Source organism: Phyllobates terribilis, unplaced genomic scaffold (genome assembly GCF_046119375.1).
Source record: "Phyllobates terribilis strain yellow unplaced genomic scaffold, ASM4611937v1 Scaffold_9__5_contigs__length_417890890, whole genome shotgun sequence".
Classification (NCBI taxonomy): Eukaryota; Metazoa; Chordata; class Amphibia; order Anura; family Dendrobatidae; genus Phyllobates; species Phyllobates terribilis.
This window is the reverse complement of record NW_027362769.1, coordinates 408,328,230-408,355,939: the sequence shown is the minus strand read 5'-3', so window position 1 is coordinate 408,355,939 and position 27,710 is coordinate 408,328,230. Positions and strand designations below refer to the sequence as shown.

General features: G+C 36.2%; 1 protein-coding gene across 3 annotated transcripts in view; it reads left to right on the top strand.

Moving 5' to 3' along the window:
- The first annotated feature begins 1,347 nt into the window (after positions 1-1,347).
- Positions 1,348-27,710, top strand: part of LOC141162653 (uncharacterized) — a 94,957-nt gene continuing 68,594 nt past the window's right edge. The window contains exon 1 of one of the 3 annotated variants that reach the window (XM_073648984.1): positions 1,348-1,807. In XM_073648984.1, coding sequence (XP_073505085.1) covers positions 1,633-1,807 — 175 coding nt within the window. In that variant the 5' untranslated portion in view covers positions 1,348-1,632. The remainder of the gene's footprint in view (positions 1,808-27,710) is intronic. The other 2 variants (XM_073648983.1, XM_073648985.1) reach the window with 2 other exon arrangements.

Below are 27,710 nucleotides of genomic sequence, written 5' to 3'. Positions count from 1 at the left end.
AGAAGATGTGGCTGTTGGTTGTGGCACATTTTCACCTTGGCCACGGCCTCGTCCTCTGCACGCACCATCACCAGAACGTGCAGTTCCACGTCCCTTGCCACACGCCTTGCCCATTGTAAAGGAAGTAAAATAGCTTACACTCACACTATCAATGGCAAAAGAGTAATAAAGAGTAGATTAGAACCGTGGACGAGGAAAACCACAGTTCTATTTCTCTGGCCCACACCCGACTATTTTAAACAATCTGAACAATCAGGAGACACTATTACTGTTTTTCCTTACGGAAAAAATACCAAAACCTGAATAATAGAGATTTTTTACCGTGGAACAGCAAAACCACAGTTATTGTTTACTGGGGTATACCAGACTTTTTAAAATATATAGATTTGTGGCTGAACAGTGAGCAACACACTCAAACAGGTTTTTTTTAGATACCAAAGGCCCAAAACTGGATACTACAGAGATTTTACCCAAGGAACTGCAAAACAACACTTCTGTTTCTGTGGCCTACACCAGACTCTTCTCAACAGTTATATTTGTGTCTGAAAAATCAGAGACACACTGTTTTTTTTTGGGGGGGGGGGGAGGGGACACCAAAATGTTAATAAGACGGGTATTTGTACAGTGTGAAGGAGGAAAAAAAAAAGAGGACTTAGATGAAAAAAAAAAAGGATTTTTCCTGGCCCCTGAGACCGGGGGATAAGTCTAGCAATTTGACCAGCAGGAGCACACAGGACTGTAATGCAGCGTTTGCTGGCATAACCACTGCATCTCCTATACAGCCTGCCTGCCTGCCTGGTATCTGGGATGGATATTAGTCCTGAAAAGGTCTGTTTGTTTGTTCTGGCAGCCTTTACAGACCCTACACTAACTATTTCGCAGTTTATGTCTCTCCCTAGCTCAGCAGCGCTGTCCCTACACTGTCTGATCCGTAGCTACTGTGTCCAAGATGGCGGCGCCCGGTTTTAAATACTCGAGGTGACGCTGTGCGGCCAGCCAATCACTGTAATGCCCACAACCAACATGGCTGCAGCATTACAGTGACTGGCTGGCAATCCCTGCATGTTCATTGGCTCTGTAAAGAGCGCCAAACATGCAGGGCGGAGACCCGAGCTCCCGCCCGAGTAACCCGGAAATGCTCGGTGCTCGCCGAACATCCCGAGTAGTGAGATGCTCGGGCGAGTACCGAACAGTGTCGAGCATGCTTGCTCAACACTAATAATAATTCTTAGAAAGATTTCTTGCTAAAGCCATTTTAACTTTCTCACCTCTACATTATATATGGAGTAGGAAGTTAATGTATAAGGAAGTAGAAACACATTCAGGTAAACATTCAAACATTGACCCCTGTATTAAAATCCACTTGGAAAACCCATATCAGGGAAAAAAAGTCAAGAAGTAAATTAGCAGCTGTAAATAGAAGACTTTGGCCTAACGTCTTGGTGGTTTATTCTGAGTGCAGAGCGTTGAAGGTGCAGACATCTCATCAGCCATGGAGGATGAAGAACGGAGGAAGATGATTAGAGAATTTACTTTGACAAATGTAAAAGGGGCAACCAGGGTTTTCAGAGAATCCTCCTGCAGCTGTTCGGGTACCTCGGCCATGGGAAGTCAGAATTTATTAACACCGCGATGTGTGTGTGGTCCAACAGTGACTACAAAAATCATGCGAATGCATCGGGTGCAGACGAGGGTCAGACAACAGAGAGGTCGACTTACCTGCTCACCAAGAACATTGTCCTGGTCGATAACAGGTGCTGCTCCAAAATGAACACCTATGTAGCTGGGGAGATCTTCGTCCAACTTGGTAAGTGTAAAAACTAAACAACAAGAAGGTGCGAGGGAAGACCAGGCTTCTTACTGACGTTCTCCAGGACATTGATTGTCACTGTAATTACAGTGGGTACAGAAAGAATTCAGACTCCTTTACATTTTTCACTCTTTGTTTCATTGCAGCCATTTGGTAAATTCTAAAAAGTTCTTTTTTTTTCTCATTAAAGTCCACTCTGGACCCCATCTGGACTGAAAACACAGAAATGTAGAAATTTTTGCAAATTTATTAAAAAAGAAAAACTGAAATCTCACATGGTCATAAGTATTCAGACCCTTTGCTCAGTATTGAGTAGAAGCCCCCTTTTGAGCTAGTACAGCCATGAGTCTTCTTGGGAATGATGCAACAAGTTTTTCACACCTGGATTTGGGGATCCTTGGCCATTCTTCCTTGCAGATCCTCTCCAGTTCCGTCAGGTTGGATGGTGAACGTTGGTGGACAGCCATTTTCAGGTCTCTCCAGAGATGCTCAATTGGGTTTAGGTCAGGGCTCTGGCTGGGCCAGTCAAGAATGGTCACAGAGTTGTTCTGAAGCCACTTCATTGTTATTTTAGCTGTGTGCTTAGGGTCATTGTCTTGTTGGAAGGTGAACCTTCGGCCAAGTCTGAGGTCCAGAGCACTCTGGAAGAGGTTTTCACCCAGGATATCTCTGTACTTGGCCGCATTCATGTTTCCTTCAATTGCAACCAGTTGTCCTGTCCCTGCAGCTGAAAAACACCCCCATAGCATGATGCTGCCACCACCATGTTTCACTGTTGGGATTGTATTGGGCAGGTGATGAGCAGTGCCTGGTTTTCTCCTCACATACCGCTAAGAATTATCACCAAAAAGTTCTATCTTTTTCTCATCAGTCCAGAGAATCTTATTTCTCATAGTTTGGGAGTCCTTCACGTGTTTTTGAGTAAACTCTATGCGGGCTTTCATATGTCTTGCACTGAGGAGAGACTTCCGTCGGGCCACTCTGCCATAAAGGCCCGACTGGTGGGGGGCTGCAGTGATAGTTGACTTTGTGGAACTTTCTCCCATCTGCCTACTGCATCTCTGGAGCTCAGCCACAGTGATCTTGGGGTTCCTCTTTACCTCTCTCACCAAGGCTCTTCTCCCACGATTGCTCAGTTTGGCTGGATGGCCAGGTCTAGGAAGACTTCTAGTGGTCCCAAACTTCTTCTATTTAAGGATTATGGAGGCCACTATGCTCTTAGGAACCTTGAGTAATGCAGAAATTCTTTTGTAATCTTGGCCAGATCTGTGCCTTGCCACAATTCTGTCTCTGAGCTCCTTGGGCAGTTCCTTTGAGCTCATGATTCTCATTTGGTCTGACATGCTCTGTGAGCTGAGAGGTCTTATATAGACAGGTGTGTGCCTTTCCAAATCAAGTCCTATCAGTTTAATTAAACACAGCTGGACTCCAATGAAGGAGTAGAACCATCTCAAGGAGGATCACAAGGAAATGGACAGCATGTGACTTACATATGAGTGTCTGAGCAAAGGGTCTGAATACTTATGACCATGTGATATTTCAGTTTTTCTTTTTTAATAAATGTTCAAAAATTTCTACATTTCTGTGTTTTTTCAGTCCAGATGGGGTGCGGAGTGGACTTTACTGAGAAAAAAATGAACTTACCAAATGGCTGCAATGAAACAAAGAGTGAAACATGTAAAGGGGTCTGAATAATTTCCGTACCCGCTGTATATGGATTGTTTTACAGTTTCTGGGGGATTTCTGGAGTCATACTGTATACAGTATATGTCATTGCCCCAACTGAGCAACTGAACTAATTAGAGTCATAATGTTTCTTATTAAAACAGAAATAACTAAAAACAAGACAAGAAGAAAAGGGACCTAAATGAAAAGGGCCCATTAGTTGCCGCAGCTACTGAATTCTGGGGTCTCTGAACAAAACCTGAGTTATTAATTCCGAAAATGATTTATTTTAGTGATACGTTACATTGTGCGTTAATAATAGATGGTATAAAGTGTCTTTGCCCTATTTTCCTTAAAGACCCCACTTCTATGTGGTGAAACATGTTGGGGGGGTCGTGTATAATATGTAAAATTCTGACAAATAATATTTTTATTTCTTCTGCACCCCATTACAATAAGCGCGGACATGTACAGATAATAAAGAGATCACAGAGTAACACATAGACCACCAGTTACAGGAGCAGTGAGAGTCCTGATCACAAGCTACAATCTACAAGTGTTTCTCAAAAATTGTAATGACTCTATAAAAGATCACTCTGCGTGTAATGACTCTATATAATAGATCCCTCTGTGTGTAATGACTCTATAAAAGATCACTCTGCGTGTAATGACTCTATATAATAGATCCCTCTGTGTGTAATGACTCTATAAAAGATCACTCTGCGTGTAATGACTCTATATAATAGATCACTCTGTGTGTAATGACTCTATATCATAGATCCCTGTGTGTAATGACTCTATATAATAGATCCCTCTGTGTGTAATGACTCTATATAATAGATCACTCTGTGTGTAATGACTCCATATAGTAGATCACTCTGTGTGTAATGACTCTATATAATAGATCCCTCTGCGTGTAATGACTCTATATAATAGATCCCTCTGCGTGTAATGACTCTATATAATAGATCACTCTGTGTGTAATGACTCCATATAGTAGATCACTCTGTGTGTAATGACTCTATATAATAGATTTCTCTGTGTGTAACAAATTTATATAGTAGATCCATCTGTGTGTAATGACTCTATAAAAGATCACTCTGCGTGTAATGACTCTATATAATAGATCCCTCTGTGTGTAATGACTCCATATAGTAGATCACTCTGTGTGTAATGACTCTATATAATAGATCCCTCTGTGTGTAATGAGTCTATATAATAGATCACTCTGTGTGTAATGACTCTGTATAATAGATCACTCTGCGTGTAATGACTCTATATAATAGATCCCTCTGTGTGTAATGACTCTATATAATAGATCCCTCTGTGTGTAATGACTCTATCTAATAGATCACTCTGTGTGTAATGACTCTATATAATAGATTCCTCTGTGTGTAATGAGTCTATATAATAGATCACTCTGTGTGTAATGACTCTATATAATAGATCCCTCTGCGTGTAATGACTCTATATAATAGATCCCTCTGCGTGTAATGACTCTATATAATAGATTTCTCTGTGTGTAATGACTTTATATAGTAGATCCCTCTGTGTGTAATGACTCTATATAATAGATTCCTCCTTGTGTAATGACTCTATATAATAGATTTCTCTGTGTGTAATGACTTTATACAGTAGATCCCTCTGTGTGTAATGACTCTATATAATAGATTCCTCTGTGTGTAATTACTCTATATAATAGATCCCTCTGTGTGTAATGACTCTATATAATAGATCCCTCTGTGTGTAATGACTCTATATAATAGATCACTTTGTGTGTAATGACTCTATATAATAGATCGCTTTGTGTGTAATGACTCTATATAATAGATCGCTCTGTGTGTAATGACTCTATATAATAGATCACTCTGTGTGTAATGACTCTATATAATAGAACACTCTGTCTGTAATGACTCTATATAATAGATCCCTCTGTGTGTAATGACTCTATATAATAGATCCCCCTGCGTGTAATGACTCTATATAATAGATCCCTCTGCGTGTAATGACTCTATATAATAGATCCCTCTGTGTGTAATGACTCTATATAATAGATCCCCCTGCGTGTAATGACTCTATATAATAGATCCCTCTGTGTGTAGTGACTCTATATAATAGATCCCTCTGTGTGTAGTGACTCTATATAATAGATCCCTCTGCGTGTAATGACTCTATATAATAGATCCCTCTGCGTGTAATGACTCTATATAATAGATCCCTCTGTGTGTAATGACTTTATATAATAGATCGCTCTGCGTGTAATGACTCTATATAATAGATCCCTCTGCGTGTAATGACTCTATATAATAGATCCCTCTGTGTGTAATGACTTTATATAATAGATCGCTCTGCGTGTAATGAGTCTATATAATAGATCCCTCTGTGTGTAGTGACTCTATATAATAGATTCCTCTGTGTGTAGTGACTATATAATAGATCCCTCTGTGTGTAGTGACTCTATATAATAGATCCCTCAGCGTGTAATGACTCTATATAATAGATCCCTCTGTGTGTAATGACTCTATATAATAGATCCCTCTGCGTGTAATGACTCTATATAATAGATCCCCCTGCGTGTAATGACTCTATATAATAGATCCCTCTGTGTGTAATGACTTTATATAATAGATTGCTCTGCGTGTAATGACTCTATATAATAGATCCCTCTGTGTGTAGTGACTCTATATAATATATCCCTCTGTGTGTAGTGACTCTATATAATAGATCCCTCTGCGTGTAATGACTCTATATAATAGATCCCTCTGTGTGTAATGACTCTATATAATAGATCCCTCTCTGTGTAGTGACTCTATATAATAGATCCCTCTGCGTGTAATGACTCTATATAATAGATCCCTCTGTGTGTAATGACTTTATATAATAGATCGCTCTGCGTGTAATGACTCTGTATAATAGATCCCTCTGTGTGTAGTGACTCTATATAATAGATCCCTCTGTGTGTAGTGACTCTATATAATAGATCCCTCTGTGTGTAATGACTCTATATAATAGATCCCCCTGTGTGTAATGACTCTATATAATAGATCCCTCTGTGTGTAGTGACTCTATATAATAGATCCCTCTGTGTGTAATGACTCTAAATAATAGATCCCTCTGTGTGTAATGACTCTATATAATAGATCCCTCTGTGTGTAATGACTCCATATAATAGATCTCTCTGTGTGTAATGACTCTATATAATAGATCCCTCTGTGTGTAATGACTCTATATAATAGATCCCTCTGCGTGTAATGACTCTATATAATAGATCACTCTGTGTGTAATGACTCTATATAATGGATCCCTCTGTGTGTAATGACTCTATATAATAGATCACTCTGTGTGTAATGACTATATAATACATCCATCTGTGTGTAAAGACTCTATATAATAGATCCCTCTGTGTGTAATGACTCTATATACTAGATCCCTCCTTGTGTAATGACTCTATATAATAGATCCCTCTGTGTGTAATGACTCTATATAATAGATCCCTCCTTGTGTAATGACTCTATATAATAGATTTCTCTCTGTGTAATGACTTTATATAGTAGATCACTCTGTGTGTAATGACTCTATATAATAGATCGCTTTGTGTGTAATGACTCTATATAATAGATTCCTCTGTGTGTAATGACTCTATGTAATAGATCACTCTGTGTGTAAAGACTCTATATAATAGATCCCTCTGCGTGTAATGACTCTATATAATAGATCACTCTGTGTGTAATGACGCTATATAATAGATCACTCTGCGTGTAAAGACTCTATATAATAGATCCCTCTGTGTGTAATGACTCTATATAATAGATCCCTCTGCGTGTATTGACTCTATATAATATACCACTCTGTGTGTAATGACTCTATATAATAGATCACTCTGTGTGTAATGACTCTATATAATAGATCACTCTGTGTGTAATGACTCTATATAATAGATCCCTCTGTGTGTAATGACTCTATATAATAGATCATTCTGTGTGTAATGACTCTATATAATACATCCCTCTGTGTGTAATGACTCTATATAATAGATCCCTCTCTGTGCAATGACTATATAATAGATCCCTCTGTGTGTAATGACTCTATATAATAGATCCCTCCTTGTGTAATGACTCTATATAATAGATTTCTCTCTGTGTAATGACTTTATATAGTAGATCACTCTGTGTGTAATGACTCTATATAATAGATCGCTTTGTGTGTAATAACTCTATATAATAGATTCCTCTGTGTGTAATGACTCTATATAATAGATCACTCTGTGTGTAAAGACTCTATATAATAGATCCCTCTGCGTGTAATGACTCTATATAATAGATCACTCTGTGTGTAATGACTCTATATAATAGATCCCTCTGCGTGTATTGACTCTATATAGTATACCACTCTGTGTGTAATGACTCTATATAATAGATCGCTTTGTGTGTAATGACTATATAATAGATTCCTCTGTGTATAATGACTCTATATAATAGATCCCTCTGTGTGTAATGACTCTATATAATAGATCCCTCTGTGTGTAATGATTTTATATAATAGATCCCTCTGTGTGTAATGACTCTATATAATAGAGCCCTCTGTGTGTAATGACTCTATATAATAGATCACTCTGTGTGTAATGACTTTATATAATAGATCGCTCTGCGTGAAATGACTCTGTATAATAGATCCCTCTGTGTGTAGTGACTCTATATAATAGATCCCTCTGTGTGTAGTGACTCTATATAATAGATCCCTCTGTGTGTAATGACTCTATATAATAGATCCCCCTGTGTGTAATGACTCTATATAATAGATCCCTCTGTGTGTGGTGACTCTATATAATAGATCCCTCTGTGTGTAATGACTCTATATAATAGATCCCTCTGTGTGTAATGACTCTATATAATAGATCCCTCTGTGTGTAATGACTCCATATAATAGATCCCTCTGTGTGTAATGACTCTATATAATAGATCCCTCTGTGTGTAATTACTCTATATAATAGATCCCTCTGCGTGTAATGACTCTATATAATAGATCACTCTGTGTGTAATGACTCTATATAATGGATCCCTCTGTGTGTAATGACTCTATATAATAGATCACTCTGTGTGTAATGACTATATAATACATCCCTCTGTGTGTAATGACTCTATATAATAGATCCCTCTGTGTGTAATGACTCTATATACTAGATCCCTCCTTGTGTAATGACTCTATATAATAGATCCCTCTGTGTGTAATGACTCTATATAATAGATCCCTCCTTGTGTAATGACTCTATATAATAGATTTCTCTCTGTGTAATGACTTTATATAGTAGATCACTCTGTGTGTAATGACTCTATATAATAGATCGCTTTGTATGTAATGACTCTATATAATAGATTCCTCTGTGTGTAATGACTCTATATAATAGATCACTCTGTGTGTAAAGACTCTATATAATAGATCCCTCTGCGTGTAATGACTCTATATAATAGATCACTCTGTGTGTAATGACGCTATATAATAGATCACTCTGCGTGTAATGACTCTATATAATAGATCCCTCTGTGTGTAATGACTTTATATAATAGATCGCTCTGCGTGTAATGACTCTATATAATAGATCCCTCTGTGTGTAGTGACTCTATATAATAGATCCCTCTGTGTGTAGTGACTCTATATAATAGATCCCTCTGCGTGCAATGACTCTATATAATAGATCCCTCTGCGTGTAATGACTCTATATAATAGATCCCTCTGTGTGTAATGACTTTATATAATAGATCGCTCTGCGTGTAATGACTCTATATAATAGATCCCGCTGCGTGTAATGACTCTATATAATAGATCCCTCTGTGTGTAATGACTTTATATAATAGATCGCTCTGCGTGTAATGAGTCTATATAATAGATCCCTCTGTGTGTAGTGACTCTATATAATAGATTCCTCTGTGTGTAGTGACTATATAATAGATCCCTCTGTGTGTAGTGACTCTATATAATAGATCCCTCAGCGTGTAATGACTCTATATAATAGATCCCTCTGTGTGTAATGACTCTATATAATAGATCCCTCTGCGTGTAATGACTCTATATAATAGATCCCCCTGCGTGTAATGACTCTATATAATAGATCCCTCTGTGTGTAATGACTTTATATAATAGATTGCTCTGCGTGTAATGACTCTATATAATAGATCCCTCTGTGTGTAGTGACTCTATATAATAGATCCCTCTGTGTGTAGTGACTCTATATAATAGATCCCTCTGCGTGTAATGACTCTATATAATAGATCCCTCTGTGTGTAATGACTCTATATAATAGATCCCTCTCTGTGTAGTGACTCTATATAATAGATCCCTCTGCGTGTAATGACTCTATATAATAGATCCCTCTGTGAGTAATGACTTTATATAATAGATCGCTCTGCGTGTAATGACTCTGTATAATAGATCCCTCTGTGTGTAGTGACTCTATATAATAGATCCCTCTGTGTGTAGTGACTCTATATAATAGATCCCTCTGTGTGTAATGACTCTATATAATAGATCCCCCTGTGTGTAATGACTCTATATAATAGATCCCTCTGTGTGTAGTGACTCTATATAATAGATCCCTCTGTGTGTAATGACTCTAAATAATAGATCCCTCTGTGTGTAATGACTCTATATAATAGATCCCTCTGTGTGTAATGACTCCATATAATAGATCTCTCTGTGTGTAATGACTCTATATAATAGATCCCTCTGTGTGTAATGACTCTATATAATAGATCCCTCTGCGTGTAATGACTCTATATAATAGATCACTCTGTGTGTAATGACTCTATATAATGGATCCCTCTGTGTGTAATGACTCTATATAATAGATCACTCTGTGTGTAATGACTATATAATACATCCATCTGTGTGTAAAGACTCTATATAATAGATCCCTCTGTGTGTAATGACTCTATATACTAGATCCCTCCTTGTGTAATGACTCTATATAATAGATCCCTCTGTGTGTAATGACTCTATATAATAGATCCCTCCTTGTGTAATGACTCTATATAATAGATTTCTCTCTGTGTAATGACTTTATATAGTAGATCACTCTGTGTGTAATGACTCTATATAATAGATCGCTTTGTGTGTAATGACTCTATATAATAGATTCCTCTGTGTGTAATGACTCTATATAATAGATCACTCTGTGTGTAAAGACTCTATATAATAGATCCCTCTGCGTGTAATGACTCTATATAATAGATCACTCTGTGTGTAATGACGCTATATAATAGATCACTCTGCGTGTAAAGACTCTATATAATAGATCCCTCTGTGTGTAATGACTCTATATAATAGATCCCTCTGCGTGTATTGACTCTATATAATATACCAATCTGTGTGTAATGACTCTATATAATAGATCACTCTGTGTGTAATGACTATATAATAGATCACTCTGTGTGTAATGACTCTATATAATAGATCCCTCTGTGTGTAATGACTCTATATAATAGATCATTCTGTGTGTAATGACTATATAATACATCCCTCTGTGTGTAATGACTCTATATAATAGATCCCTCTCTGTGCAATGACTATATAATAGATCCCTCTGTGTGTAATGACTCTATATAATAGATCCCTCCTTGTGTAATGACTCTATATAATAGATTTCTCTCTGTGTAATGACTTTATATAGTAGATCACTCTGTGTGTAATGACTCTATATAATAGATCGCTTTGTGTGTAATAACTCTATATAATAGATTCCTCTGTGTGTAATGACTCTATATAATAGATCACTCTGTGTGTAAAGACTCTATATAATAGATCCCTCTGCGTGTAATGACTCTATATAATAGATCACTCTGTGTGTAATGACTCTATATAATAGATCACTCTGCGTGTAAAGACTCTATATAATAGATCCCTCTGTGTATAATGACTCTATATAATAGATCCCTCTGCGTGTATTGACTCTATATAGTATACCACTCTGTGTGTAATGACTCTATATAATAGATCGCTTTGTGTGTAATGACTATATAATAGATTCCTCTGTGTATAATGACTCTATATAATAGATCCCTCTGTGTGTAATGACTCTATATAATAGATCCCTCTGTGTGTAATGATTTTATATAATAGATCCCTCTGTGTGTAATGACTCTATATAATAGAGCCCTCTGTGTGTAATGACTCTATATAATAGATCACTCTGTGTGTAATGACTTTATATAATAGATCGCTCTGCGTGAAATGACTCTGTATAATAGATCCCTCTGTGTGTAGTGACTCTATATAATAGATCCCTCTGTGTGTAGTGACTCTATATAATAGATCCCTCTGTGTGTAATGACTCTATATAATAGATCCCCCTGTGTGTAATGACTCTATATAATAGATCCCTCTGTGTGTGGTGACTCTATATAATAGATCCCTCTGTGTGTAATGACTCTATATAATAGATCCCTCTGTGTGTAATGACTCTATATAATAGATCCCTCTGTGTGTAATGACTCCATATAATAGATCCCTCTGTGTGTAATGACTCTATATAATAGATCCCTCTGTGTGTAATGACTCTATATAATAGATCCCTCTGCGTGTAATGACTCTATATAATAGATCACTCTGTGTGTAATGACTCTATATAATGGATCCCTCTGTGTGTAATGACTCTATATAATAGATCACTCTGTGTGTAATGACTATATAATACATCCCTCTGTGTGTAATGACTCTATATAATAGATCCCTCTGTGTGTAATGACTCTATATACTAGATCCCTCCTTGTGTAATGACTCTATATAATAGATCCCTCTGTGTGTAATGACTCTATATAATAGATCCCTCCTTGTGTAATGACACTATATAATAGATTTCTCTCTGTGTAATGACTTTATATAGTAGATCACTCTGTGTGTAATGACTCTATATAATAGATCGCTTTGTATGTAATGACTCTATATAATAGATTCCTCTGTGTGTAATGACTCTATATAATAGATCACTCTGTGTGTAAAGACTCTATATAATAGATCCCTCTGCGTGTAATGACTCTATATAATAGATCACTCTGTGTGTAATGACGCTATATAATAGATCACTCTGCGTGTAAAGACTCTATATAATAGATCCCTCTGTGTGTAATGACTCTATATAATAGATCCCTCTGCGTGTATTGACTCTATATAGTATACCACTCTGTGTGTAATGACTCTATATAATAGATCACTCTGTGTGTAATGACTTTATATAATAGATCACTCTGTGTGTAATGACTCTATATAATAGATCCCTCTGTGTGTAATGACTCTATATAATAGATCATTCTGTGTGTAATGACTATATAATACATCCCTCTGTGTGTAATGACTCTATATAATAGATCCCTCTCTGTGTAATGACTATATAATAGATCCCTCTGTGTGTAATGACTCTATATAATAGATCCCTCCTTGTGTAATGACTCTATATAATAGATTTCTCTCTGTGTAATGACTTTATATAGTAGATCACTCTGTGTGTAATGACTCTATATAATAGATCGCTTTGTGTGTAATAACTCTATATAATAGATTCCTCTGTGTGTAATGACTCTATATAATAGATCACTCTGTGTGTAAAGACTCTATATAATAGATCCCTCTGCGTGTAATGACTCTATATAATAGATCACTCTGTGTGTAATGACTCTATATAATAGATCACTCTGCGTGTAAAGACTCTATATAATAGATCCCTCTGTGTGTAATGACTCTATATAATAGATCCCTCTGCGTGTATTGACTCTATATAGTATACCACTCTGTGTGTAATGACTCTATATAATAGATCGCTTTGTGTGTAATGACTATATAATAGATTCCTCTGTGTATAATGACTCTATATAATAGATCCCTCTGTGTGTAATGACTCTATATAATAGATCCCTCTGTGTGTAATGATTTTATATAATAGATCCCTCTGTGTGTAATGACTCTATATAATAGAGCCCTCTGTGTGTAATGACTCTATATAATAGATCACTCTGTGTGTAATGACTCTCTATAATAGATCACTCTGTGTGTAATGACTCTATATAATAGATCCCTCTGTGTGTAATGACTCTATATAATAGATCACTCTGTGTGTAATGACTCTATATAATAGATCCCTCTGTGTGTAATGACTCTATATAATAGATCACTCTGTGTGTAATGACTCTATATAATAGATCCCTCTGTGTGTAATGACTCTATATAATAGATCACTCTGTGTGTAATGACTCTATATAATAGATCACTCTGTGTGTAATAACTGTGTATAATAGATCCCTCTGTGTGTAATGACTCTATATACTAGATCCCTCCTTGTGTAATGACTCTATACAATAGATCCCTCTGTGTGTAATGACTCTATATAATAGATCCCTCCTTGTGTAATGACTCTATATAATAGATTTCTCTCTGTGTAATGACTTTATATAGTAGATCACTCTGTGTGTAATGACTCTATATAATAGATCGCTTTGTGTGTAATGACTCTATATAATAGATTCCTCTGTGTGTAATGACTCTATATAATAGATCACTCTGTGTGTAAAGACTCTATATAATAGATCCCTCTGCGTGTAATGACTCTATATAATAGATCACTCTGTGTGTAATGACGCTATATAATAGATCACTCTGCGTGTAAAGACTCTATATAATAGATCCCTCTGTGTGTAATGACTCTATATAATAGATCCCTCTGCGTGTATTGACTCTATATAGTATACCACTCTGTGTGTAATGACTCTATATAATAGATCACTCTGTGTGTAATGACTCTATATAATAGATCACTCTGTGTGTAATGACTCTATATAATAGATCCCTCTGTGTGTAATGACTCTATATAATAGATCATTCTGTGTGTAATGACTATATAATACATCCCTCTGTGTGTAATGACTCTATATAATAGATCACTCTGTGTGTAATGACTCTATATAATAGATTCCTCTGTGTGTAATGACTCTATATAATAGATCACTCTGTGTGTAAAGACTCTATATAATAGATCCCTCTGCGTGTAATGACTCTATATAATAGATCACTCTGTGTGTAATGACTCTATATAATAGATCACTCTGCGTGTAAAGACTCTATATAATAGATCACTCTGTGTGTAATGACTCTATATAATAGATCCCTCTGCGTGTATTGACTCTATATAGTATACCACTCTGTGTGTAATGACTCTATATAATAGATCGCTTTGTGTGTATTGACTATATAATAGATTCCTCTGTGTATAATGACTCTATATAATAGATCCCTCTGTGTGTAATGACTCTATATAATAGATCCCTCTGTGTGTAATGATTTTATATAATAGATCCCTCTGTGTGTAATGACTCTATATAATAGATCACTCTGTGTGTAATGACTCTCTATAATAGATCACTCTGTGTGTAATGACTCTATATAATAGATCCCTCTGTGTGTAATGACTCTATATAATAGATCACTCTGTGTGTAATGACTCTATATAATAAATCCCTCTGTGTGTAATGACTCTATATAATAGATCACTCTGTGTGTAATGACTCTATATAATAGATCCCTCTGTGTGTAATGACTCTATATAATAGATCACTCTGTGTGTAATGACTCTATATAATAGATCACTCTGTGTGTAATGACTGTGTATAATAGATCCCTCTGTGTGGAATGACTCTATATAGTAGATCACTCTGTGTGTAATGACTCTATATAATACATCGCTTTGTGTGTAATTACTATATATAATAGATCGCTCTGTGTGTAATGACTCTACATAATAGATTCCTCTGTGTGTAATGACTCTATATAATAGATCGCTCTGTGTAATGACTCTATATAATAGATTCCTCTGTGTGTAATGACTCTATATAATAGATCCCTCTGTGTGTAATGACTCTATATAATAGATCCCTCTGTGTGTAATGACTCTATATAATAGATCCCTCTGCGTGTAATGACTCTATATAATAGATCCCTCTGTGTGTAATGACTCTATATAGTAGATCCCTCTGTGTGTAATGACTCTATATAATAGATCCCTCTGTGTGTAATGACTCTATATAATAGTTCCCTCTGTGTGTAATGACTCTATATAATACATCGCTCTGTGTGTAATGACTCTATATAATAGATTCCTCTGTGTGTAATGACTCTATATAATAGATCACTCTGTGTGTAATGACTCTATATAATAGATCGATTTGTGAGTAATGACTCTATATAATAGATCACTCTGTGTAATGACTCTATATAATAGATTCCTCTGTGTGTAATGACTTTATATAATAGCTCCCTCTGTGTGTAATGACTCTATATAATATATCCCTCTGTGTGTAATGACTCTATATAATATATCCCTCTGTGTGTAATGACTCTATATTGTAGATCGCTCTGTGTGTAATGACTGTATATAATAGATTCCTCTGTGTGTAATGGCTCTATATAATGGATGCCTCTGTGTGTAATGACTCTATATAATAGATCGCTTTGTGTGCAATTACTATATATAATAGATCGCTCTGTGTGTAATGACTCTACATAATAGATTCCTCTGTGTGTAATGGCTCTATATAATAGATCCCTCTGTGTGTAATGACTCTATATAATAGTTCCCTCTGCGTGTAATGACTCTATATAATAGATCACTCTGCGTGTAATGGCTCTATATAATAGATCACTCTGCGTGTAATGACTCTATATAATAGTTCCCTCTGCGTGTAATGACTCTATATAATAGATCCCTCTGTGTGTAATGACTCTATATAATAGATTCCTCTGCGTGTAATGACTCTATATAATAGATCCCTCTGTGTGTAATGACTCTATATAATAGATCGCTCTGTGTGTAATGACTCTATATAATAGATCCCTCTGTGTGTAATGACTCTATATAATAGATCCCTCTGTGTGTAATGACTCTATATAATAGATCCCTCTGTGTGTAATGACTCTATATAATAGATCACTCTGTGTGTAATGACTCTATATAATAGATCACTCTGTGTGTAATGACTCTATATAATAGATCCCTCTGTGTGTAATGACTCTACATAATAGATCCCTCTGTGTGTAATGACTCTATATAATAGATCACTCTGTGTGTAATGACTCTATATAATAGATCACTCTGTGTGTAATGACTCTATATAATAGATCCCTCTGTGTGTAATGACTCTATATAATAGATCACTCTGTGTGTAATGACTCTATATAATAGATCCCTCTGTGTGTAATGACTCTATATAATAGATCACTCTGTGTGTAATGACTCTATATAATAGATCCCTCTGTGTGTAATGACTCTATATAATAGATCACTCTGTGTGTAATGACTCTATATAATAGATCACTCTGTGTGTAATGACTCTGTATAATAGATCCCTCTGTGTGGAATGACTCTATATAGTAGATCACTCTGTGTGTAATGACTCTATATAATACATCGCTTTGTGTGTAATTACTATATATAATAGATCGCTCTGTGTGTAATGACTCTATATAATAGATTCATCTGTGTGTAATGACTCTATATAATAGATCACTCTGTGTGTAATGACTCTATATAATAGATCACTTTGTGTGTAATGACTCTATATAATAGATTCCTCTGTGTGTAATGACTTTATATAATAGATCCCTCTGTGTGTAATTACTATATATAATAGATCGCTCTGTGTGTAGTGACTCTATATAATAGATCGCTCTGTGTGTAATGACTCTATATAATAGATTCCTCTGTGTGTAATGACTCTATATAATAGATCCCTCTGTGTGTAATGACTCTATATAATAGATCCCTCTGTGTGTAATGACTCTATATAATAGATCCCTCTGTGTGTATTGACTCTATATAATAGATCTCTCTGCGTGTAATGACTCTATATAATAGATCCCTCTGTGTGTAATGACTCTATATAATAGATTCCTCTGCGTGTAATGACTCTATATAATAGATCCCTCTGTGTGTAATGATTTTATATAATAGATCCCTCTGTGTGTAATGACTCTATATAATAGAGCCCTCTGTGTGTAATGACTCTATATAATAGATCACTCTGTGTGTAATGACTCTCTATAATAGATCACTCTGTGTGTAATGACTCTATATAATAGATCCCTCTGTGTGTAATGACTCTATATAATAGATCACTCTGTGTGTAATGACTCTATATAATAGATCCCTCTGTGTGTAATGACTCTATATAATAGATCACTCTGTGTGTAATGACTCTATATAATAGATCCCTCTGTGTGTAATGACTCTATATAATAGATCACTCTGTGTGTAATGACTCTATATAATAGATCACTCTGTGTGTAATAACTGTGTATAATAGATCCCTCTGTGTGTAATGACTCTATATACTAGATCCCTCCTTGTGTAATGACTCTATATAATAGATCCCTCTGTGTGTAATGACTCTATATAATAGATCCCTCCTTGTGTAATGACTCTATATAATAGATTTCTCTCTGTGTAATGACTTTATATAGTAGATCACTCTGTGTGTAATGACTCTATATAATAGATCGCTTTGTGTGTAATGACTCTATATAATAGATTCCTCTGTGTGTAATGACTCTATATAATAGATCACTCTGTGTGTAAAGACTCTATATAATAGATCCCTCTGCGTGTAATGACTTTATATAATAGATCACTCTGTGTGTAATGACGCTATATAATAGATCACTCTGCGTGTAATGACTCTATATAATAGATCCCTCTGTGTGTAATGACTCTATATAATAGATCCCTCTGCGTGTATTGACTCTATATAGTATACCACTCTGTGTGTAATGACTCTATATAATAGATCACTCTGTGTGTAATGACTCTATATAATAGATCACTCTGTGTGTAATGACTCTATATAATAGATCCCTCTGTGTGTAATGACTCTATATAATAGATCATTCTGTGTGTAATGACTATATAATACATCCCTCTGTGTGTAATGACTCTATATAATAGATCACTCTGTGTGTAATGACTCTATATAATAGATTCCTCTGTGTGTAATGACTCTATATAATAGATCACTCTGTGTGTAAAGACTCTATATAATAGATCCCTCTGCGTGTAATGACTCTATATAATAGATCTCTCTGTGTGTAATGACTCTATATAATAGATCACTCTGCGTGTAAAGACTCTATATAATAGATCCCTCTGTGTGTAATGACTCTATATAATAGATCCCTCTGCGTGTATTGACTCTATATAGTACACCACTCTGTGTGTAATGACTCTATATAATAGATCGCTTTGTGTGTAATGACTATATAATAGATTCCTCTGTGTATAATGACTCTATATAATAGATCCCTCTGTGTGTAATGACTCTATATAATAGATCCCTCTGTGTGTAATGATTTTATATAATAGATCCCTCTGTGTGTAATGACTCTATATAATAGATCACTCTGTGTGTAATGACTCTCTATAATAGATCACTCTGTGTGTAATGACTCTATATAATAGATCCCTCTGTGTGTAATGACTCTATATAATAGATCACTCTGTGTGTAATGACTCTATATAATAAATCCCTCTGTGTGTAATGACTCTATATAATAGATCACTCTGTGTGTAATGACTCTATATAATAGATCCCTCTGTGTGTAATGACTCTATATAATAGATCACTCTGTGTGTAATGACTCTATATAATAGATCACTCTGTGTGTAATGACTGTGTATAATAGATCCCTCTGTGTGGAATGACTCTATATAGTAGATCACTCTGTGTGTAATGACTCTATATAATACATCGCTTTGTGTGTAATTACTATATATAATAGATCGCTCTGTGTGTAATGACTCTACATAATAGATTCCTCTGTGTGTAATGACTCTATATAATAGATCGCTCTGTGTAATGACTCTATATAATAGATTCCTCTGTGTGTAATGTCTCTATATAATAGATCCCTCTGTGTGTAATGACTCTATATAATAGATCCCTCTGTGTGTAATGACTCTATATAATAGATCCCTCTGCGTGTAATGACTCTATATAATAGATCCCTCTGTGTGTAATGACTCTATATAGTAGATCCCTCTGTGTGTAATGACTCTATATAATAGATCCCTCTGTGTGTAATGACTCTATATAATAGTTCCCTCTGTGTGTAATGACTCTATATAATACATCGCTCTGTGTGTAATGACTCTATATAATAGATTCCTCTGTGTGTAATGACTCTATATAATAGATCACTCTGTGTGTAATGACTCTATATAATAGATCGATTTGTGAGTAATGACTCTATATAATAGATCACTCTGTGTAATGACTCTATATAATAGATTCCTCTGTGTGTAATGACTTTATATAATAGCTCCCTCTGTGTGTAATGACTCTATATAATATATCCCTCTGTGTGTAATGACTCTATATAATATATCCCTCTGTGTGTAATGACTCTATATTGTAGATCGCTCTGTGTGTAATGACTGTATATAATAGATTCCTCTGTGTGTAATGACTCTATATAATAGATCGCTTTGTGTGCAATTACTATATATAATAGATCGCTCTGTGTGTAATGACTCTACATAATAGATTCCTCTGTGTGTAATGGCTCTATATAATAGATCCCTCTGTGTGTAATGACTCTATATAATAGTTCCCTCTGCGTGTAATGACTCTATATAATAGATCACTCTGCGTGTAATGGCTCTATATAATAGATCACTCTGCGTGTAATGACTCTATATAATAGTTCCCTCTGCGTGTAATGACTCTATATAATAGATCCCTCTGTGTGTAATGACTCTATATAATAGATTCCTCTGCGTGTAATGACTCTATATAATAGATCCCTCTGTGTGTAATGACTCTATATAATAGATCGCTCTGTGTGTAATGACTCTATATAATAGATCCCTCTGTGTGTAATGACTCTATATAATAGATCCCTCTGTGTGTAATGACTCTATATAATAGATCCCTCTGTGTGTAATGACTCTATATAATAGATCACTCTGTGTGTAATGACTCTATATAATAGATCACTCTGTGTGTAATGACTCTATATAATAGATCCCTCTGTGTGTAATGACTCTATATAATAGATCCCTCTGTGTGTAATGACTCTATATAATAGATCACTCTGTGTGTAATGACTCTATATAATAGATCACTCTGTGTGTAATGACTCTATATAATAGATCCCTCTGTGTGTAATGACTCTATATAATAGATCACTCTGTGTGTAATGACTCTATATAATAGATCCCTCTGTGTGTAATGACTCTATATAATAGATCACTCTGTGTGTAATGACTCTATATAATAGATCCCTCTGTGTGTAATGACTCTATATAATAGATCACTCTGTGTGTAATGACTCTATATAATAGATCACTCTGTGTGTAATGACTCTGTATAATAGATCCCTCTGTGTGGAATGACTCTATATAGTAGATCACTCTGTGTGTAATGACTCTATATAATACATCGCTTTGTGTGTAATTACTATATATAATAGATCGCTCTGTGTGTAATGACTCTATATAATAGATTCATCTGTGTGTAATGACTCTATATAATAGATCACTCTGTGTGTAATGACTCTATATAATAGATCACTTTGTGTGTAATGACTCTATATAATAGATTCCTCTGTGTGTAATGACTTTATATAATAGATCCCTCTGTGTGTAATTACTATATATAATAGATCGCTCTGTGTGTAGTGACTCTATATAATAGATCGCTCTGTGTGTAATGACTCTATATAATAGATTCCTCTGTGTGTAATGACTCTATATAATAGATCCCTCTGTGTGTAATGACTCTATATAATAGATCCCTCTGTGTGTAATGACTCTATATAATAGATCCCTCTGTGTGTATTGACTCTATATAATAGATCTCTCTGCGTGTAATGACTCTATATAATAGATCCCTCTGTGTGTAATGACTCTATATAATAGATTCCTCTGCGTGTAATGACTCTATATAATAGATCCCTCTGTGTGTAATGACTCTATATAATAGTTCCCTCTGCGTGTAATGACTCTATATAATAGATCCCTCTGTGTGTAATGACTCTATATGATAGATCGCTCTGTGTGTAATGACTCTATATAATAGATCGCTCTGTGTGTTATGACTCTATATAATAGATCGCTCTGTGTGTAATGACTCTATATAATAGATCCCTCTGTGTGTAATGACTCTATATAATAGATCCCTTTGTGTGTAATGATTCTATATAATAGATCGCTCTGTGTGTAATGACTCTATATAATAGATCACTCTGTGTGTAATGACTCTATATAATAGATCACTCTGTGTGTAATGACTCTATATAATAGATCCCTCTGTGTGTAATGACTCTATATAATAGATCCCTCTGTGTGTAATGACTCTATATAATAGATCCCTCTGTGTGTAATGACTCTATATAATAGATTCCTCTGTGTGTAATGACTCTATATAATAGATCACTCTGTGTGTAATGACTCTATATAATAGATCGCTCTGTGTGTAATGACTCTATATAATAGATCACTCTGTGTGTAATGACTCTATATAATAGATCACTCTGTGTGTAATGACTCTATATAATAGATTCCTCTGTGTGTAATGACTCTATATAATAGATCCCTCTGTGTGTAATGACTCTATATAATAGATCCCTCTGTGTGTAATGACTCTATATAATAGATTCCTCTGTGTGTAATGACTCTATATAATAGATCACTCTGTGTGTAATGACTCTATATAATAGATCGCTCTGTGTGTAATGACTCTCTATAATAGATCACTCTGTGTGTAATGACTCTATATAATGGATCCCTCTGTGTGTAATGACTCTATATAATAGATTCCTCTGTGTGTAATGACTCTATATAATAGATCGCTCTGTGTGTAATGACTCTATATAATAGATCCCTCTGTGTGTAATGACTCTATATAATAGATTCCTCTGCGTGTAATGACTCTATATAATAGATCCCTCTGTGTGTAATGACTCTATATAATAGTTCCCTCTGCGTGTAATGACTCTATATAATAGATCCCTCTGTGTGTAATGACTCTATATAATAGATCGCTCTGTGTGTAATGACTCTATATAATAGATCCCTCTGTGTGTAATGACTCTATATAATAGATCCCTTTGTGTGTAATGACTCTATATAATAGATCGCTCTGTGTGTAATGACTCTATATAATAGATCACTCTGTGTGTAATGACTCTATATAATAGATCACTCTGTGTGTAATGACTCTATATAATAGATCCCTCTGTGTGTAATGACTCTATATAATAGATCCCTCTGTGTGTAATGACTCTATATAATAGATCCCTCTGTGTGTAATGACTCTATATAATAGATTCCTCTGTGTGTAATGACTCTATATAATAGATCACTCTGTGTGTAATGACTCTATATAATAGATCGATTTGTGTGTAATGACTCTATATAATAGATCACTCTGTGTGTAATGACTCTATATAATAGATTCCTCTGTGTGTAATGACTCTATATAATACATCGCTCTGTGTGTAATGACTCTATATAATAGATTCCTCTGTGTGTAATGACTCTATATAATAGATCACTCTGTGTGTAATGACTCTATATAATAGATTCCTCTGTGTGTAATGACTCTATATAATAGATCACTCTGTGTGTAATGACTCTATATAATAGATCGATTTGTGTGTAATGACTCTATATAATAGTTCACTCTGTGTGTAATTGACGCGCCCCCTGGGCCATGTTCTGTAGCGTTGCGCACGCGGGGAATACCCGGAGCCGGATCTGTTGGGGGTGGTAGTCCTCGTGGCGGTGACCCGGTCCGTGCCCAGGGTGGTCAAACTAAGTGGCAGTGCTCGGCATTAAGATGTTATAGAGTTCGACTACGCCACCCGTTGATTGCGGCTATGAAGCCGCCGCTGCAGGGCAGACCGCTGAGGCCGGTGGTACGGTAGTGCAGCGTGGATGGTATAACCCCCAACGGGAGGGGTATAGCCTCAGGGCAGGTAATGAGGCAGGGAGGAATGATGGTGGTAGTGGTGGTGTGACAAGGAATCACTGAGACGTGCGGTTGCAGTTTTCACAGCTTTACTCACAGTTCTTTATCAGGTCACTTGTGCGCAGTAAGGACCACCCGAGCCGTGCTGCGCCCACCAGGTGAGGGACTCGGTTAACTCCCAGGCAATTGTGGAGCGTGGACCAGAGCTCCCCTCTCTTCCTTCCTACTGGCTGTCCCCACCAGGGACCCACCTTTGTCCGGCTCCCTCGGGCCTTCTGGTGGTGAAACCTTTCCCGGTGTCCCTGACCCTATATGGTATGCCTTCCTGGTGGATGTGGCGAGGGGTCGCGCCAAAACTTGACCACGACCTCCGGTTCCTGGCTAAGGATAATTGGTCTCCACCAGTTTGGGATCCGGCACCCTGTTCTGCCAACCCTTCACCCGGTATCTTGTGGGATCTCAGGGTTCCTTCTGTGCTTGCGTCTCTGGGCCTTTCCTTGTGTTTCTATTCCTTCTCTCTCTCTGTCTCAGGTCTCACTTCAGGCTTGCCTCTGGAGCTGGGCCCAGACTGAGCCACATCTCCCCGTCAGCCCTCTCTGGCTGAGCTCCTCTCCTCTTCTCCTCCTGCCTGAACTGAACCCTGATCTAAGATGGTGCCCACCTTATATACCTCCCTCTATGTGTGAGCCCAGGTGACCAGCACCCAATGGGCTCCTACCTATGCCCAGAGTCCCTCCCCTGTCTGCTCCTACACCACAGGGATATTCCTCCCCCCTCCCCACTCCAGCCGGGGACAGACGCTGTGGTACCTGCACATCTATCTGGTGGGAGTACCGTTGATCTGTCCCCCGGAAATGGGGTGAGTGTAGTGTATGCAGCTAACTGAGCTCCGTTCCACACTCCATCCTTACCCGGGAGTGGAATACGACACCTCTGGTTCGAGGTGCAATAAGCCTGTAGCAACCGAGTCCTCAGGGTGCTACATAATGACTCTATATAATAGATTCCTCTGTGTGTAATGACTCTATATAATACATCGCTCTGTGTGTAATGACTCTATATAATAGATTCCTCTGTGTGTAATGACTCTATATAATAGATCACTCTGTGTGTAATGACTCTATATAATAGATCGATTTGTGTGTAATGACTATATAATAGATCACTCTGTGTGTAATGACTTTATATAATAGCTCCCTCTGTGTGTAATGACTCTATATAATAGATCCCTCTGTGTGTAATAACTCTATATAATAGATTCCTCTGTGTGTAATGACTCTATATAATAGATCCCTCTGTGTGTAATGACTCTATGTAATAGATCGCTTTGTGTGTAATGACTCTATATTGTAGATCGCTCTGTGTGTAATGACTGTATATAATAGATTCCTCTGTGTGTAATGACTCTATATAATAGATCACTCTGGGTGTAATGACTCTATATAATAGATCCCTCTGCGTGTAATGACTCTATATAATAGATCACTCTGTGTGTAATGACTCTATATAATACATCACTCTGCGTGCAATGACTCTATATAATAGATCCCTCTGTCTCTAATGACTATATAATAGATCGCTCTGTGTGTAATGACTCTATATAATAGATCACTCTGTGTGTAATGGACTTTATATAATAGTTCCCTCTGTGTGTAATGACTATATAATAGATCCCTCTGTGTGTAATGACTCTATATAATAGATTCCTCTGTGTGTAATGACTCTATATAATAGATCACTCTGTGTGTAATGACTCTATATAATAGATCCTTCTGTCTCTAATGACTCTATATAATAGATCCCTCTGTGTGTAATGACTCTATATAATAGATCCCTTTGTGTGTAATGAGTCTATATAATAGATCCCTCTGTGTGTAATGACTCTATATAATAGATCCCTGTGTGTAATGACTCTATATAATAGATCCCTCTGTGTGCAATGACTCTATATAATAGTAGATCACTCTGTGTGTAATGACTCTATATAATAGATCCCTCTGTGTGTAATGACTCTATATAATAGATCCTTCTGTCTCTATTGACTCTATATAATAGATCCCTCTGTGTGTAATGACTCTATATAATAGATCCCTGTGTATGTAATGACTATATATAGTAGATCCCTCTGTGTGTAATGACTCTATATAATAGATCCCTCTGTGTGTAATGACTCTATATAAAAGATCCCTCTGTGTGTAATGACTCTATATAATAGATCGCTCTGCATGTAATGACTCTATATAATAGATCCCTCTGCGTGTAATGACTCTATATAATAGATCCCTCTGTGTGTAATGACTCTATATAATAGATCCCTCTGTGTGTAATGACTCTATATAATAGATCCCTCTGTGTAATGACTCTATATAATAGATCCCTCTGTGTAATGACTCTATATAATAGATCCCTCTGCGTGTAATGACTCTATATAATAGATCACTCTGTGCGTAATGACTCTATATAATAGATCACTGTGTGTGTAATGACTCTATATAATAGATCCATCTGTGTGTAATGACTCTATATAATAGATCACTCTGTGTGAAATGACTCGATATAATAGATCCCTCTGTGTGTAATGACTCTATATAATAGATCACTGTGTGTGTAATGACTCTATATAATAGATCCATCTGTGTGTAATGACTCTATATAATAGATCACTCTGTGTGAAATGACTCGATATAATAGATCCCTCTGTGTGTAATGACTCTATATAATAGATCCCTCTGTGTGTAATGACTATATAATAGATCCCTCTGTGTGTAGTGACTCTATATAATAGATCCATCTGTGTGTAATGACTCTATATAATAGATCACTCTGTGTGTAATGACTCTATATAATAGATCCCTCTGTGTGTAATGACTCTATATAATAGATCCCTCTGTGTGTAATGACTCTATATAATACATCACTCTGCGTGCAATGACTCTATATAATAGATTGCTCTGAGTGTAATGACTCTATATAATAGATCACTCTGTGTGTAATGACTCTATATAATAGATCCCTCTGTCTCTAATGACTATATAATAGATCGCTCTGTGTGTAATGACTCAATATAATAGATCACTCTGTGTGTAATGGACTTTATATAATAGTTCCCTCTGTGTGTAATGACTATATAATAGATCCCTCTGTGTGTAATGACTCTATATAATAGATTCCTCTGTGTGTAATGACTCTATATAATAGATCACTCTGTGTGTAATGACTCTATATAATAGATCCTTCTGTCTCTAATGACTCTATATAATAGATCCCTCTGTGTGTAATGACTCTATATAATAGATCCCTGTGTGTAATGACTCTATATAATAGATCCCTCTGTGTGCAATGACTCTATATAATAGTAGATCACTCTGTGTGTAATGACTCTATATAATAGATCCCTCTGTGTGTAATGACTCTATATAATACATCCTTCTGTCTCTATTGACTCTATATAATAGATCCCTCTGTGTGTAATGACTATATATAATAGATCCCTGTGTGTGTAATGACTCTATATAATAGATCCCTCTGTGTGTAATGACTCTATATAATAGATCCCTCTGTGTGTAATGACTCTATATAAAAGATGCCTCTGTGTGTAATGACTCTATATAATAGATCGCTCTGCATGTAATGACTCTATATAATAGATGCCTCTGCATGTAATGACTCTATATAATAGATCCCTCTGCGTGTAATGACTCTATATAATAGATCCCTCTGTGTGTAATGACTCTATATAATAGATCCCTCTGTGTAATGACTCTATATAATAGATCCCTCTGTGTAATGACTCTATATCATAGATCCCTCTGCGTGTAATGACTCTATATAATAGATTCCTCTGTGTGTAATGACTCTATATAATAGATCACTCTGTGCGTAATGACTCTATATAATAGATCACTGTGTGTAATGACTCTATATAATAGATCCCTCTGTGTGTAATGACTCTATATAATAGATCACTCTGTGTGAAATGACTCGATATAATAGATCCCTCTGTGTGTAATGACTCTATATAATAGATCCCTCTGTGTGTAATGACTATATAATAGATCCCTCTGTGTGTAGTGACTCTATATAATAGATCCATCTGTGTGTAATGACTCTATATAATAGATCCCTCTGTGTGTAATGACTCTACATAATAGATCCCTCTGTGTGTAATGACTCTATATAATAGATCCCTCTGCGTGTAATGACCCTATATAATAGATCGCTCTGCATGTAATGACTCT